This window comes from Ascidiella aspersa, chromosome 2 (genome assembly GCF_963924565.1).
Source record: "Ascidiella aspersa chromosome 2, kaAscAspe10.2, whole genome shotgun sequence".
In the NCBI taxonomy this organism is placed as follows: Eukaryota; Metazoa; Chordata; class Ascidiacea; order Phlebobranchia; family Ascidiidae; genus Ascidiella; species Ascidiella aspersa.
The window spans coordinates 14,681,194-14,697,378 of record NC_139448.1 but is presented as its reverse complement, the minus strand read 5'-3'; the positions used below and the strand labels follow the sequence as shown (position 1 = coordinate 14,697,378).

The 16,185-nt window shown below is 34.5% G+C and overlaps 2 protein-coding genes across 2 annotated transcripts in view; both read right to left on the bottom strand.

The window, feature by feature from the left end:
• Positions 1-7,722, bottom strand: part of LOC146163885 (uncharacterized) — a 59,282-nt gene extending 51,560 nt beyond the window's left edge. Inside the window, exons 1-5 of the mRNA XM_083380620.1 lie at positions 6,580-7,722; positions 5,914-6,059; positions 2,116-2,193; positions 1,376-1,520; positions 55-165 (exon numbers count right to left, since the gene is read on the bottom strand). Coding sequence (XP_083236746.1) covers positions 55-165; positions 1,376-1,520; positions 2,116-2,193; positions 5,914-6,059; positions 6,580-6,685 — 586 coding nt within the window. The 5' untranslated portion in view covers positions 6,686-7,722. The remainder of the gene's footprint in view (positions 1-54; positions 166-1,375; positions 1,521-2,115; positions 2,194-5,913; positions 6,060-6,579) is intronic.
• Positions 7,723-10,393: 2,671 nt separating this feature from the next.
• LOC146163884 (protein FAM50A-like) lies at positions 10,394-15,621 on the bottom strand. The gene is made up of 11 exons (XM_083381271.1): positions 15,366-15,621; positions 15,166-15,250; positions 14,680-14,770; positions 14,359-14,459; positions 14,046-14,122; positions 13,888-13,954; positions 13,656-13,717; positions 13,464-13,548; positions 12,852-13,018; positions 11,687-11,797; positions 10,394-11,336 (listed from the first exon to the last, which is right to left on the bottom strand). Exons 1-11 carry the CDS (start codon positions 15,474-15,476, stop codon positions 11,328-11,330), a joined length of 966 nt encoding a protein of 321 aa, XP_083237397.1. The 5' UTR covers positions 15,477-15,621; the 3' UTR covers positions 10,394-11,327.
• Between the last annotated feature and the right edge of the window lie 564 nt (positions 15,622-16,185).

Sequence of the window (16,185 nt, the reverse complement as noted above, 5' to 3'; positions counted from 1 at the left end):
TTTAAAAAATCAAAAAAAAGTATCAAAGTAAACTAGCAGTTGGCATGAACTCACCACAAGACATTTCATCGCTGTCGTCTTCACAGTCACGTATCTTATCGCATCGCTTGGTTTGATGAACGCACATTCCATTCCAGCAGCGAAAATTGTTGTTCGGACACCCGTCTAAAATCGAGGAATACCCAACTATTATGTTTGGCAAACTTGGAACACCTACTGTCATCGTGAAAGCAACAAATATCAATTACAGCCTATTTTTAGTAGAGTACGAATCTTAAGCAACCTTTACAAAGATTTGGTGTATAAAGTAAATGGTCTAAACTCTAAATCCTAAAACATTAGCTTACAATTGCGCACAAACTACATTTTTTTGCATTTTAGTTTGATTTATTCTGTATTATACCACGATTTGTTAAACGCAATTAAATTTTGTTAGTTGCATGGTCGTGTATTAAAGCAGAAATACAATAAATCAAGTTACTGCATATCACGACAGTAAGACGATTTCTTATTCATTAATATCGGATTTTTTCGAACAATTTCGGGAAAGCACGGCCTTCTATCCTGTGTAAAACCGTTTTGTTTGTTGTGGCTAATTTTGTCCAAACAAACGCATCTTTTTTACGGATTGCTGTTTGTGAGCTATACAAAGTCATTATTAGGCGGTTAAACGTGGGCTACATACAACGAGAAAAGGGCTGAAGAGCACTGATCTGGATCTGTTTCGCTTGTTTTTTGTGGTTACGTAGGACGTTTCCAAAAAAATTCCACTACCCTATTGACGTCAGTGTAACACACCCACCGGAATTACCCAGCAGTAACGGAAAACACCATGAATAAGAACAGGTAATAATTGGACAGGAATAAGAACAGATAGAAATAATAGGTTTCGAAGCACGTTACGACTTTGGTTTACCAAAAAATATTGCTAAACCAAAGAATAAAAGTTTGGTTTGGTTATTACTTGACGCCAAAGTCAGTTTTAGGATTCCTGTTTAGAGTTTTACATTATAACATTTCTTTCGAATAGAAATATTATTATATTATAGAATTATAAACAGATTATTTATGGTTGCTTCGCACAAATTCTTTTTTATTTTTTTTGGATCGCACAAAATCTTCGGCGATGTTACACAAATGTCTACCCTTGACGCTATCTGACGTCGCGTTTTGCCAGCATATAGTGATATTACAATTATGTTTCGTGTTTAAGGGCCAAATAACATATACAGAGCTTTTATTTGTTTATAGGGTTATGGTGGGTAAGTTGAATTAAAGAAAAAATACCTTGGTGCAATTATCACCCCAACATAGAAATTTACCCAAAATCTTGTTACCCACATTAGTGTTTTCCCCGAAGTTTCTGTCGACAAACCTGTCACATTCCAGAACATTTGAAAGCTCGCTAGCGGCACATGACTTTGGTAATAATAGTTGCGGTAAAGGTAGATTCGCACCAGTTCCCCTGAAGAAACGAATTCCCTTGGTTTTTCAGTTCCGCAGAAGTTTCGGTCCCCGAACTGAATTTATTACAAAACAAACTGTTTTTTTTTTTTTGAACTTATAATGTTTTAATATTAACATAGTGTAAAAACACATGTACGAACAGTTTTCGAGCAAAAACTTCACAATTTTTCTTCGCCGTGTAATTTAAAAGAATTTATTATAAAAAATTATGCTATTTTATTGGTTCACTGTTTAATGTCCTTTAAAATTCAGAACACACATTTTTAGACCTTTTTTAGAATTTTTAATAACAATCTAGTGCTGTTGGTCCAGCTACTCGGAAATATATTTTTAAACTAAAATAATAGTTATCTTAAAGGTATACCAAAAACAAAGCGAATTTTTATCAATTGGCCTAAATCTTTTAAAGAGTTGAATAATTAATAAAGAATAGGATTGGTTGGCGTCTTTAAAGGGTTGTTAGATTCCTATTTCGAATAACCGACATTAAAATCAGGCGATCTGCCTATTCCTACCGAAACAACGTGTCGTGTTTTTCCAATTTTTGTTCTCATAGAAAGGCCAGAGCGAGGGGTACAATAAATATTTTGAACAGCAACATACCGCTGGGTATGTAGACCCTTTTAAGGTGTAAAATACATTACTTACAATTCTGTAGCCATCGTACACCCGCAGATAACTGGAAATGCAGGACAAATTCAAAGACGTAAAAGTAATCTTCAGCAACTATATAGATATAGAAAGGCAAGAATAAAATAAAATAAAATGAATATAGCCTATTAGCCAAAAGACATTACGAACAAGCATGGGCTAATCCAGAGGAGGGCACCAGCCTGTGGCCTATAGCCTAAACTATGTTTCTTGACCTATTTTATAGAACACATGATCGAAAGTATAACGCCCCGTTTTAAATTGCAATTTATGCCGACCTCAACTAGATAAACGTTAGAATTTGCAGTGATTCAAGTAAAATATTTTTTAACACTTTTTATGTGATTATGTGGGCTAGTTCCTCGTGCACGTAAAACACACTCAAAAATGCAATATCTTACTGGCAAATCTCGTTTTCAAACTTGGAAGTTTAACTGGATAAACGCAATGTATGTTTTTGCCCTTTACGAGAACTTTTATCGTGTTTTTGTATAGTTATGGGATAAATAACTCTCATAACTTATTTGCCAAATAATCTTGATAGAAGGCATTATATCTACTATGTGCGAATGTTGACGATGTGCTTAAGGCAACAAGTCTTCTAAATTAAAGTGTTCAGCAACGAACGCAATTTGTTTTTTCTTTCACGCAATTGTTTAACCGCCAACTCCTAAAAAGGCGAAATTTTAATTGCTTATTAGCGTATGAGTTTGTCCAAGAATGACGTAACTTTCTAACGGCATATCTAAAAACTGTGATAGACCGCAAACAAAAACCTAGATCCTCCATTGCTACAAGGTAATATGCCTTGATACGTGATATTAAGTGTCATTTGTGTATTAATTTTCAAAAACATCAATAAGGGCCGATGGACTACCAAAGTCCATATAAAATTCCTATTTATATAGTGTATTGTCCACCTGGATCGTACAGTGAGTCAATTGTTTTCTTTGCAAACGTAACTTTTAAAAGGTTCTAAAACTCTTACGAGGTGTTGTTTATTATTTTTTTCAGAAAACGTAGACCTGGGGCGGCATTATGAACACACCTCGCTAAGTTAAGCGAGCTCGCTAACGACGCACGAGCTCGTTAAGTCGACTTTTGGTATTACGAACCCACTTCTCGTTCGCCAAATCTCGCTAAACTCCTCGCTAACTAACGACCGTCTCAGACCACTCGGTAACACCTAATTTATGTTCTGAAAACCTAACTGCTGTTAATAACATCAAAAAAAAATCATCAATAAACGTTTATAATAATGCCGACACCTAATAGATGTCATAAAAAGATTCATAATTAATTTGAAAAATTCTCAACAAAATGGCGTGAAATATGGATTTAGGCAATCTCCTACCTACACAACATGGATTTTGGGGTGCTTACGATGCCATTCCTAGTGAAAACTTGGGGTGATCCTCCCTCCCCCCAAAAAACAATGATAAATCGTTATGCCAATTTCTTTATATTTTTGTTAATGCCTACGACTTTAGTCAATTAGTCAATTTTATTTACCTCAAAATACATTTTAACTCTTTCACCACTCTGCATGTAAAGTTATATTTTAGTGGACATTTTGTGACTTCATATTTAGGACAAAATCTTAGGCACCCCTGTCCCCTGTTAAAAAAAGTGTCGGAGTCTATGCTGATCTAAAACCTTCTTTACTTTAAACGTTTTATCTTTTGGAACTAACTAAAGGATTTACAAAAGCAGCAAATTTATGCCATGACTCATTTTATTGGTGCTTTTGAGTCAGTTTATTAAACACATATATTCATTACTAATCAACTAATGACATGAACATTTTTACAACAGAGAGGTAATTTTCATCAATTAATATTCATGCATGTATATTTTGTATCAAAATAGTATTTTTTATGAATTACTGTTCCACTTGAGGTATTATAATACCATGGTGTAGTGGTTCAGCATCTGTCATGATTCATTCATAATACAATAAACAAGATTTTCAAAAGTAAAAATTTTATAAAATTTATGTTATTTTAGGAACAAAATAGTTTTGTATTAAATCATCCAAAGAAACCCTTAGGGCCACAAGTGCATTCAGAAATACAAACAAAATTCACTATTGTATTACAAATATGCTGTTATATTTGGTAAGCTTATAGAGTATTTTTGAGTCACAAAAACATGGTGTATAAAGGCCCGTTTACATTACAGCTGCACTGAGCTGCGCTGGGCGTAATTTGCATTTAAATTCTATTGTGGCGAGCGTTTCACGCTTTGCTAAACTCAAGCCCCGTGCAGCTATAGAAATACGTTACGAAAAAAAAAATGTCACGCCCAGCGCAGCTCAGTGCAGCTGAAGTGTAAACGGGCCTTTAGTGAACATAAAACTTTAATTTTAGTTGAAGGAAATAAGTTATGCTAAAGCATTATTTTAGCAAGCCAAAAAAAAATTTCAAGCATCAAAATATTGAGGCAAGACAATTGTAAATTATGTTTTCAAATATAACTGATTGAAATGCAGCCCAATTCATTTCTTTTTATTAAAACAAAATTGCTTTTACCAAAGTTCACAGCTGACATTGTATGATAGCTATGGTTGGAACTTGAAGAAAACAACATTTGTGCTCAAATTGCACACCAACTATTCAACATTGTCTTGCTCTTTGAAAGTAAGATGATTCAACACTAATTTGTGTTTTTCCACCTTGAATCGATCTATACAATGTTGTCGGTGGTTCTCATGCTGCTCTCCTGATACAAAACTTATCGGTGGTTTAGAAATGCCCAAATTAGACTGTCTTTTTAAGTGTTCCCTAAGTTTTATTATTTTCTTGGTAAAGTAGTAATAGATGGTTTTTCAAAAATTTTAAGTGAATATGAATGTCTTTAACTTTATACAGAGCCTGTAAATTCAGTCCCATGCACAATTTCCTGGTGAAAGTCATAAGGGTGTAACAGTGTAACACCAGCAGAATGTTGCAACTACAGTTTAAATGCCAGTCTTAGTGCTGTAGTTGTTGCACCCTGGAGATTTATTGTCAAAATGTTTACAGAAGCTAGCTAACTAAATATAGATACAAATAAATAAAAAGTTTCAAAATACTTATTTTACATTCGACGTATATGTATAAACGTTGGGCGCTGGTCTAGAATCCCACCACAATTATTAAATAAACGCACAATATTTTGGTTAGTGTGCGAGTTAGCGTTTGGGTATGTCAAGTATTTTTATATTCATTGTTTAATAACAATACTTGACCCTTCCTATCCCAAACGCTAACTCACACCCATACCCAAATATTGTGCGTTGTGGTAGAATAAAAGACCAGCGACAAACGTTGTTTCCCAAAACCTTTTTCTATAATCTACAGGACTATTTTGGAATTAAATTTATGCGGTTCACCTTTTTAAATTGTTTCATATTAAATTTAACATTCAAAAGCAGCTAAATATTTCCAAAACAAAGCGCCAAACGTCGTTTCTGCGGCAATTTTGCTGAGTCAGTCGTCCTTTTTCTTGTGATTTTGACGCATTCTCTCGCGCGTGCGTCTCGTTATAGCGAGGTATTGGCGACGACCGTTCGTAATACCATAAATGCGTTTGCGAGTTTCTCGCTCGTACATCCCTCGCTAAAACGAGTTCGGTAACTTAGCGAGCGAGTAACTGTTCATAATGCCGCCCCTGGTCTGTAAATCATCTCAATTATTTTTCATAAACTCAAAAAACAGTTTATTCCTAAAATAAACTCACAGATTTGCCTACATAAACAAATATATAAAAAATAATCTAATAATGTTAGGCATTAAAGTTAAATTTCATAACAACCTTGCCAGTAGGAGCTGTGAATCTCCACCAGCACCTTATACTGTAACTGGATGAACTGTGAACGTTGGACGAGTCAAAGTTGATCTCACCAGTTTCGCTTGTAAACTGCACACCTGAGTATGATGAGCACGCCAGAATGTGTTCTACTGAAACCGTAAGCATTAATAGTAGGTGAAATTATTGTTTCAGCTTGAAAGAGCTTGCTTCTTTACCACTATTAAAGACCATGGACAATAGACAAAGATCGTTGTAAATGTAAAGTGTAAACCCTTAGTACTTTGGCCTAGTTGTATTGCTATTTTGTGACTGCTTTTTAAAAGTTGGCAATTCACCTTTTCCATGAACATGGTTTGTTGCGAGAATAACTAAAACAAAGACTTTGACTGCTATTATTCTAGAAACAAGAATCAAGGTTATGTTTTTATTGTCAACACCCATGAAGAACGTCATAAACACTTCACCAAGTTAATACAGCATTCACTCTCAGGATTTAAGTGTGATTGTAGTTAAACAGATTGAAAAACCTGACGAGACAACAACTTCTGTTTCAAAATAAATTTTAAACAGAAAGTTGTTCTTCGAATGATTTTTGTTACAAATTTGCATGGTAGGTTCGCTTTTTCAACGTGATCGTATTTGTTTTTGTTTGTTTTTCGTGCCACTTACCTTGCGACGTTGTTGGAGTTGCAGAGGTGGTATTATTCGCAGCAGCTATTGATATGAAGACAAACAAGGTAGCAATGTAAAGCCACATTTTAAATAAAGTGGCCATCCCTGTGAATGAAAATATTCAATAAACGCGCTTTCTTTGTAAAAATTCTTCCAAAAAATAGTGGTGTCAGAAACAGCAAGTTAAAATTTCAGGGGTGTAAGTGCAAGAATCTATGTTTTGTTCCATGTATAGAATCTGTAGAATCGTCAAGCATTACACCAGTGTTCCCTAACCTTATGACGTTTGGTTGCATCTGTGGCGAGCGAAGCAAGCGGTAAATTTTAAAATTTAAATGAAGAATTTCTTACAAGTTTTTATGGCATAAGCCTCATAGTTGCATAATTCAATGTATGCTCGATGGACATAAGAAAGTAAATAAAAGGATACAAAAATAAATATTTTAACCATTTAATAGTTTATTTGCGTGCGGTGTACATGACAACCTTCCATGCCACACCGGTTAAAAAGCGCTGTACACAATAACATAACAATTGCTCTGAAAAAATTTAAACACTATAATTTTCCATTGGTTTGCATTTCACAAAAACTTTCGTAGTCTATCACCGGAATCGTAAAAATGCGTTTTACTTGATTTATCTAAGCGGGAAGTCAAATATTTGCCTTGATGCCACACCTTTGCATCTTTTCAAGGAACATATAGTGTCAGGTTGAAGAAAAACGCTGCTACTAACGATCTTGTCTATACCCAGATTTTGTTAATATTTGTTAGGCATAATAACACCAATGCGTAAATTGAGAAATACTTAGACTTCAGTTTCGCCTATCTGCTGCTTGGGGGCGGATTCCCCCAAAACGAGCTAAGTACATGATACTACTTAAACCACATAAGTTTGACAAGTAGCGCGAATATTTGTTATGTATTTATATTGTTAAAATGGGGAATAATAAACTTTGGGCGTATGGCAGTATGCATCAGAGATCCATAGCTGTAAATTAAATCGTTTTTGCAAAAATTTTATACAACAACCTTTTAACCAAATGTGTTATAAACGACTCAAACAAAACTGCTTGTTTGTTTACACTTCTTTCTTGCCCTGAGCACGGCATAGACTATTAACACGCAACTCATATTTCTGGAAAACAATAATCTTTATATTTAGACAACCGTAGCTTTTCTTTTCAATTTTGGAAAAACCCTTGCCGGCAAAAACTTTTACCAGGTAACCTGAAACCGCATATGTTCACTTGGCAACTATTTTTTTGTTCTGCCTTTTTTGAACCGTTACGTTTACCCATTCTCGCCTCGCACGTAGACGTATATGCCATGGAGCGTGTCGCAAAAAAACAACCTCACCTTGCGAGTTTGGGTCAATGTGAGGTAATCGTGGGGCGCGAGTTTGGGTCAATGTGAGGTAATCGTGTTGCGTGAAGTTTATGTTTCTGATGAAGATTTTATCAAAAACCTAATAGGGATCGTTAATGTTTCGCATTTTATTCTGATTCTTTTCGTGCTTTGTACAAACATTTTGGATACCAACCGGTAATTTACGAATAATATTGCTTTGTTGGCGCCAATTTGGTTTACCGAAAGCAATAAAAAAGTCCAGTAGAAAAGCCCTTTATGAATAACTTAGTTCTTTCCTAAAAGTTCAAAAACTTGGTCACCGTCTTCGTATAAGAACAGTATACCTCGTAATTCCCTTTAGTTTTTTAAAATTGTAAATATTACCTGACTTGAACGAATGCCACTTGCGCAAAACAGCAAATAATATCCTTGATCAGTCAAGCAAAAAGCAACGACAAAAATGTCGATAGCTAACCCATGTCTTAACGTCGTCAAGCCCATATAGGTAAGAATGAGTAAGCGTTCCAAGTGAACAAGCCGCACTCTAGAAAATCGTCGCTGGAAGACATTGAAAAGACATATTGTATCACACAACATAGTCATAGCTAAAAGCGTGTTATCTGCAAACTTAGTGGTTCTTAACCGGGAGGGCGCCAACTAATTTTCATGGGGGCGCGAGGTTCATAGAATATTTGAGTTTTTATATAGTGAATTTATTCAGTGGCTTTCAAACTTATATGCTGTCGTCCACTTCTACACATGATGGCATTTTTTGCATCGTAATAACCCAACTACAATACAAAAATAATCGCAGTAAATGGGGTTTCTTTAATGAGATTGATGAGCTTGGTGATGTTCAACAAGCTTTTTAGTATTTAGAGCCATTTTGGTCTTATTTTAATCATAAGTCACCCCATTCTGTTAATGGAAAGGAATTTCTCTGTTCTGATGTAATAGCGTCATAGCTGAAAATCTTCTGGAGCCACATAATGTATTTTTGCAGATTTATGCGGGGCGTGCAAAGCAAGTAGGGGCGGACCCATGATTTTTTGTGATTTTGTTTTATCATGACGTCACAAATTTAAGTCATACCAAAACGTCATTTAAGTTTCTTAGACAAAACTGTAAATTTGGAATAATAGGCTATGTGGAGCATTGAATAATTCGCACAATACTCCATATATTGGCGACATTTTTTTCGTTTCACGATAAAGGGAGAAATTGGCAGAATTGATTTTCGAGAGAGTCCCGGCAAAAACGGTAATGTAAAAACAACCGTTAACTCTCGCTCTTAAATGCATTTGTCACTGGAGAGAATCTAATGTTACGCGCGACGATTTTCGGTCAAATTCCTCTAAGGATTTGTGCGGATGTGGTTTGCATTTACCTAGATAAAATGGGCAAGAAATGTAGTTTTGGTAGCCTGACCGCTTTTTACATAGATCAGCCACTGATAGCGATATGTAAGGGTGATTCGTAAAAGTAAACAGTTATTTAAATCATAACTATACCATTTAACATATTTGCTATTTATCAATCAATATAGCATTAATAAATTAATTTAATATTACGCTAACCGCATAAATTAGGTAATAACTCGCTTTAATATTTCCCCGCGGGATATTGTACTCGGTTTACTCTACAGTGGTCTTCAACCTTTTTAACAAGCGACCCCAATTTGAATGAAATTAAATTAGATTAAGTTTGGACCCCATTTTGTGTCACAATAAAGTAACACTAGCAAATATTACAATTCCAGAGTACTGTGGCTACACATGTGAACCAAAATGATTGCTTGTAGGAAGTTTTAGTTAACATATCAATTTGAATTTAACAAACAAACTACCACAAATTTTTCATTTGTTTCAACAATAAATTATACATTCAGTGCGACGGTTGCGCCTTCACAGTATCCACCAGTTTTTGCAAACGCGGCCCGACTTTGCACAATAACCGCATGTCATGCCCCCTACCAAGCGATTACGATTTTCGTATTTAATATTATGCTCATTGCGCAAAATCCAGCTTCACACAAAGCCATGTGGTTGAAAACGGAAGGAGTATTTCAATAACATAATTGGACGGAGTGGGTGCCTTAATGCATCACATTGATTTGGCAGCTCTTAAGAACAGCAATTTTATGTAGAAGAAACAAAAAATTGTCTCACCTATGTACTCACTCACGTTAATTTGTGTGACGTCATCGTAAAGGAAGGATAAAACATCAATCGAACTTAAATAGTAGGAATATGATGAGTGGCCAACCCTCAAAAATTTTACAGGTCGGAGACCTCCCTGATTTGTCGTATGCGCTATTGCCCTCTCGCCCGCCACATTTTCCCCCTATTGTATCTTATTCGCCATCAAGGGGGCGATATCGTCCATTTTACTGAAAAAAATCATTTAAATTGATAGGCCTAATGATTCCATGCTATATATGTGTAGAGTTAATTTCGTTGTTATGCTGTTCGATCCTATGTCTTCATCGTCCAGCCCGAATTATTGGGAGAGTTCCGCTAAGTCACATGACTTCCTATATTGGATGGGCATGGATTTCTGCCTGCCTGTAAAGCTGTATTTTGAAAATAATTTCTCTTATAGGCGTTTCGTGCGTCCAAAACGGTTTAAAGACAATATCAGTTATCTAAATAAAAAAAAATCTCTTTTTAGGTCTCGCATGCTTGTTGGTAAAATAAATAGTTTTTCATCCAAAATGAAAAGAGTTCTGCGCACATATGAGAATCTCTCATAGTGTGTACTGTCATGCCACGCCCAATACGCTACGCGCCCCAGTGGCATTACACAAAGAAAATCAGTAAGCGCTGTACAATGCGTAGTGATCGTACGAGACAACTTCTGTATGAAAGGAAACTGTGCAGTTAAAATCATCACACATAGATAAACAATACCAGTGTTTTTTTAAAACCACAGTTAGGGAAGCAAATACCAGCATTATTTCATAAAAAAATAGCGAAAGTAAAAATATTCCTTGGGCTGTAAATACATTTGCATGCTTGAATGTAGTTCCCCGATGTCACATAGAGATATAGTCACTTAAAAAAAGATCCATAACCCTTAGTTTTAAACGTTCTTAGTTCTTTCCTTAAATTTCCTTAATTTGCGGGAATTAAGATTTCGTAGTATTACTTTCTACTATTTGACGTTATCAAAACGCTTTTTTGTGTGATATGGGATTGCTATACGAGTTTGATTTATGTTTCGCTATAACCTAGAGTAGACTGATATATATAGAGAGGCTTAAATTTTACTCTCTCACTATTTTACTGTCTTATTGTTTTTCAACGCCGAAGTGAAAAGCAAAATGTAAAAGCTGTTTCGACGTAAACATAGTTTCTTTTGTGGATTAACAGCAAGCTGCGGCAGAAGCATTTTCGTTCATTTTATCTGCAAAACACGACAAAAAAGAAAATGCTGTTCAGTTGATTATTAATTGGTAAACTTTAAAACATTAATTGATATGCTTTTAAAGATTTCGGTAATTTCTCATTTTTTCAAACTATATGAACCGGAAGCAATAAAGCTAATTAGCGATTTCAACGTTAAAAAACAACAGTCAAATTTGACGACAAATGCTCTCTATTAACTGCTAGGGACTATTGACAGGTTATACACGAGAACAAGAGATTCGTTGACAAAAACATTTTTATACGTAATGCTAAAATAGAAAGTTTTAAAATTATTTTTTAGTTAAAAAAACGCGATTTGTTCTCGTTGGCATTTGGCTTGTGCCTCACCGTGTATTTATCCCATTTTCGCTCGGGGTCGTAGGGCTCCCATCTGCTGGCGGGAAAGATGTGCTTGTTCCTCTCGTACCAGTGTCGCAACACAACCTTGCCCGCGTGCGACTAAACAGAAAATAAGTGACCGAACACCATTTAAATTGCCCAGGTTAACAAGCTATGTGCCTCGATATATTCGCAAGTATGTGAACGTGGGTGAATTATTTTTAATTTTTGAAAATACCCAGAAAAGCATGCTGGAAAGCAAGGGTGCTTATCAACTAAGAAACCATCCATTTTTTAATGCCTTTTTAACAATTTACACACGTTGGGAGAATAAATTGCTGATATAAAGGCAAATTGAATTGCAGAAAGTGTGTCACGATTTTTTTGGGCGCACCGCAAAGCTAACAAATTTTATAAAGAATTGTTTTACACTTTAATTGAATTTCAATTTTACTCAGTTCGACCGAAAAAAAATTCTAAAAGGTAAACTGTTTCTGTTTTTGCACGCAAAGAAAAAATACTGTGGCCTAACTATATATTGTAAAGTAAATCAAGTACTTTGTTAAATTATGTGTATATAAGAGAAAAATTGCCGTTCACCGTACTTTGTGCAGACTGTCAAAGCAGTGGCTTTCAACTTTTTTCAGTTACGGAAAAGTTATGCATTAAATCATTTTGCAGAAAACTTGAAAAAACTTTATAATAATATATTAAAATAAACAACATAACAACAATTTATTCACTTTCATTTTTAAGGCAATATCTGGGTGTAACAGCCCATATGCAGTTACAATCTAATTTTTAAACAACAGTAAACAAAGCAAATTACGATGCAATACTCAAACCGGTGAAATAGGATATTTAGCTACTATCATAAAACAAAAAACTTATTACACCTCTTGGGTTAAAATATGATTTGCGACTGGCTGTGGAAAATTAATTAAATTAATAAATTTCTAGCGGACACTGGAACACCGGTTAAAAATCACTGGTTTCAACGATAAACGCAAAAAAAGGTCAGTTTCCGTCGTGGGTTTTAAATAAATAGGCATATTAAGACACTTAGCACAAAGATTTTTAGTTTATTGACGTGACTGAATGTGAATGTGCAATCCCCTCGTTAACAGCAAAAACACTTGTCAATACGTTTAAACTTTAAAGGCACTAATTTTACCTCGTCTTTTTCAACGGATGCGTCTCCAACCAGTCGGACGTCGTCGTGAACGTCGAAACTAAACAGCGGCCCGCTCTTGCCCCGCGCTTTGGTCATTATGAAGTCGTAAAAGGTATAGTGCTGCGGTATAATGAGGTCTTCCTTCACGTACATGAGATTTTCGACACCTGCAGTAAGTCGCCGTTAACGTTTGCAGTAGGACATCGTATAACCGAGAAACGCTTCATTAGTTACTTGTGCAGTTTGCTCTGTGCCAAAGTTGTACTGACCAATGATAACAGCACAATCATAAGAAGTACTATACTGATGTTGACTTGTGTAAGGCTTTATTAAAATCAGTAGGTCTAAGCAAACGTCCTCTACTGACAGAGCTATGTACACTAAAGTTCGTGGTGGAATAAATATTGGTAAAGCTTTTTTCAGAAAAGGCTTTTCACAGCAGCCAGCATTACAAAAGTTTGTTTTCAATATTAAAACGGATTCCGATTCCTTAATATGATTTTTTTAACTATTAGATTTATATTCAAGACGTCTTGTTAGGAAAACCTGGGCATGCCAGTTTTTTTCCACCTTTCATAGAACATTCAGTTATTTGCAACATAAGTTTTTCACCTGAGCTTTTTAATTCACTAAAGTCTTGGCGGAGCTGTTCCAAGCACTTCATGAGGAACTGCTGAACGCTGTTACCCTTCTTCATCTGAATAAAATGGACATTTCAAAGTAGAGCAAATGATTTATACTGTCGAGAATACTGTTTTTACAGTTTTTCTTTAATCAAGTTAGAATTGTCCATGGTAGGCTTACCTTTGCCTTTTTTCTGTGTCCTGAACCATCCCAATAGCTATATGTAATTTCAATCTCTTCATCTAAAACCATTAGGTACTATTTAGTTGTTTTGACAATAAATTGGTTTAAATTATTGGTTTATATACTGACTTTTAATATTGATAACTTAAAAACAGTATTGTATAAAAGTTTTTAAATCAACTAAACTACTACAGATTACAAAAACTATCACAAATTAAACAATACATACTTTTGATTGTTTCTTGTTTAGTTGTCCATTCTTTTCTCAGCTTATCTCTTAACTCATTGTCCTGCATCTATATATAAAACAAAACTTGTCACAAAGGTTAAATTGTCTTTGAACCGAATATCACAAATTTGAAAAATTACAATTAGGAAACAAATTACCTCTCTGTCTCTGTCAGGAAGAAAGCTGGTGTCAACATTGGGATTTTTTTTTGCCTTCTTAGGCAAAACAACTTCTTCTAAATACATAAACACTACTTTAACGGAACATCCCTTTGATTTTTGACAATACAGGATTTAACAGGTTGTGCGTTTATGTATACATATATATTGTTACCACATTAGGCTTACTTAAATGTTAAATGCAAAGAGTAGTAATACTCATAAGAAAAATAGTGCCATGAACAGAAATATATATTATAAAGGTTTGGCATATTTAAAAATCTCCCCAACTATCAAAAAAAATATGTTTTACCTTCTTCTAGGTCTTCCTCTTCATCTGGATCAAATGAGAGAGCAGCCATTTTGCGTGCCTGTTTTAATTCTTTTTGGCGCTTTTTTTCTGCATGGGCTTCCCTAAGATTGAAAGAGGTTTGTTAATTTATGATCAAAATACTAGATAGCCACTAAACAGTTTTTTTTTTTATAATATAATAGCTTTTATTTGGATTTTGTTTTTACTTTGTCCAAATGATATGTTTATAATCATATGAGCAAATGTTATCTGTCTTGTAAAACTTGTTTTTATACTTTTATTTTGATGGCATATTTAAGGTAAATATAAAAGGTAACATACAATTTAGCTTTGTCTGAAGTAACAATTTGCTTTTCTCTCAGTTTAACCAAACTTTCTTGTCTTTCCCTCATTTCATCAAGGGTAAGAAGGCCTAAAACATTTATTATAAATATAATAATATTAATTAAGAAAAAAATATAAAATATAACATTAAAATTGTACTTAATTAGGGCACTACGTAACGAAGCAAAATTAAAGTTCTATTATATAATTTGTTTAAAATTAATAATATGGTGCTGGTCTGGAATTCTACCACTTATTTTTTACAGTAATGAAACAAGTTGTCAAAATTAAAATGGCAAACCTGAGGAAATAAATAATAAAACTTGACCAACCCAACTCGCGCCCTAACCCAAATGTTAGCAATATAAAACCGTGGTAGGATTCTAGACCAGTGCCTATTTTGGTTGAATAAAAAAAACCTGCAAAACAATCTAAAGTTTTAGTTAACATGCTACTAAACAAATATTTAAAAACAGTAATTACCAACAGTGCTTGATTTGAGTTCAGCTTCAACAGCATCATAGTGAGCAGAAAATTTGTTGTGAATGTTGGATTTAATAGCATTTTCCTGGATAAAGAAATCCAATAAAAGAAAAAAAAAAAAACAGCAATCTTTCAATATGTTTTGAGCTAAGATACAGTTAATTTCCTTTAAGTAACAAACTGGAAACAATATATCTTACATTGACAATCTTTTGCTTAAGTTCTTCTATTTGCTCTTTTGCTTTTTCTCTGCGTTTCTGCATATGAATTGCACGATTTCCTTCGCTCGCCGCACCTTTGTATTGAGCCATGGCGAGCTTATTTCAATTGTACAGATTAAATTAAAACAGGTAGTAGCAGTTTTAGGTTTGACTGTTTGTTGATACACAAGAAATGTGTTTGCAAACAACTATATTACCTACTTTTGTTTTTACACCAACTTATCACAATCACACAATGGTAATTCATTAGGTCGAAAGTATTTTTACGCGAAGGGATAGAAACAAGTCATTATAGACGCCATTTTATATCTATTATTCAGATTTATATCTTAGGAAAAATAACCAACAAAAGTTCTTGTATGGGTGACAGTGTTTTACGCCTAAATATTTTTGTGTTAATAATTTTACCGTTGCCAAAACTAAAAGGTTCTCGAATCTTTTTGTTTTTATAGTATGTTTTTGGCTATTTTGTGGGGATGTTTAACGCTGAGTAACAACTATCCGACTTTTTTATTGTAAAACATGATAAACGCAATGTACGATTTTATGCACTTCATGCTCACTATTCCGTGAGTTCAGTATAGATACGAGCTGACAGATGTTGAATCAAAAGTTCCAATATTTTTATGTATCCAATACGTCAAGTTTTGTTGTAAGGTAAAAAATCTGCCAACTGAAACCTGACACACAGAATATGATTAAATTAACTTTCGTTGCATAATTGCACACCAGTTCGCACAAGAACAGTGCGCTTCCACCAGAGGCGTAGAGAGGGTATTTTGCACCCGGGGGAAAACTA

What these genes read in the sequence shown, in the direction of transcription:
- LOC146163884 (XM_083381271.1), bottom strand. Translation starts at nt 15,476, where the DNA reads ATGGCTCAATACAAAGGTGCGGCGAGCGAAGGAAATCGTGCAATTCAT. An exon ending in AGAGGAAGACCTAGAAGAAG is followed by an intron (nt 14,123 to 14,358) that starts GTAAAACATATT and finishes TTATGTATTTAG; the next exon opens with AAGAAGTTGTTTTGCCTAAG. An exon ending in GACACAGAAAAAAGGCAAAG is followed by an intron (nt 13,549 to 13,655) that starts GTAAGCCTACCA and finishes CATTTTATTCAG; the next exon opens with ATGAAGAAGGGTAACAGCGT.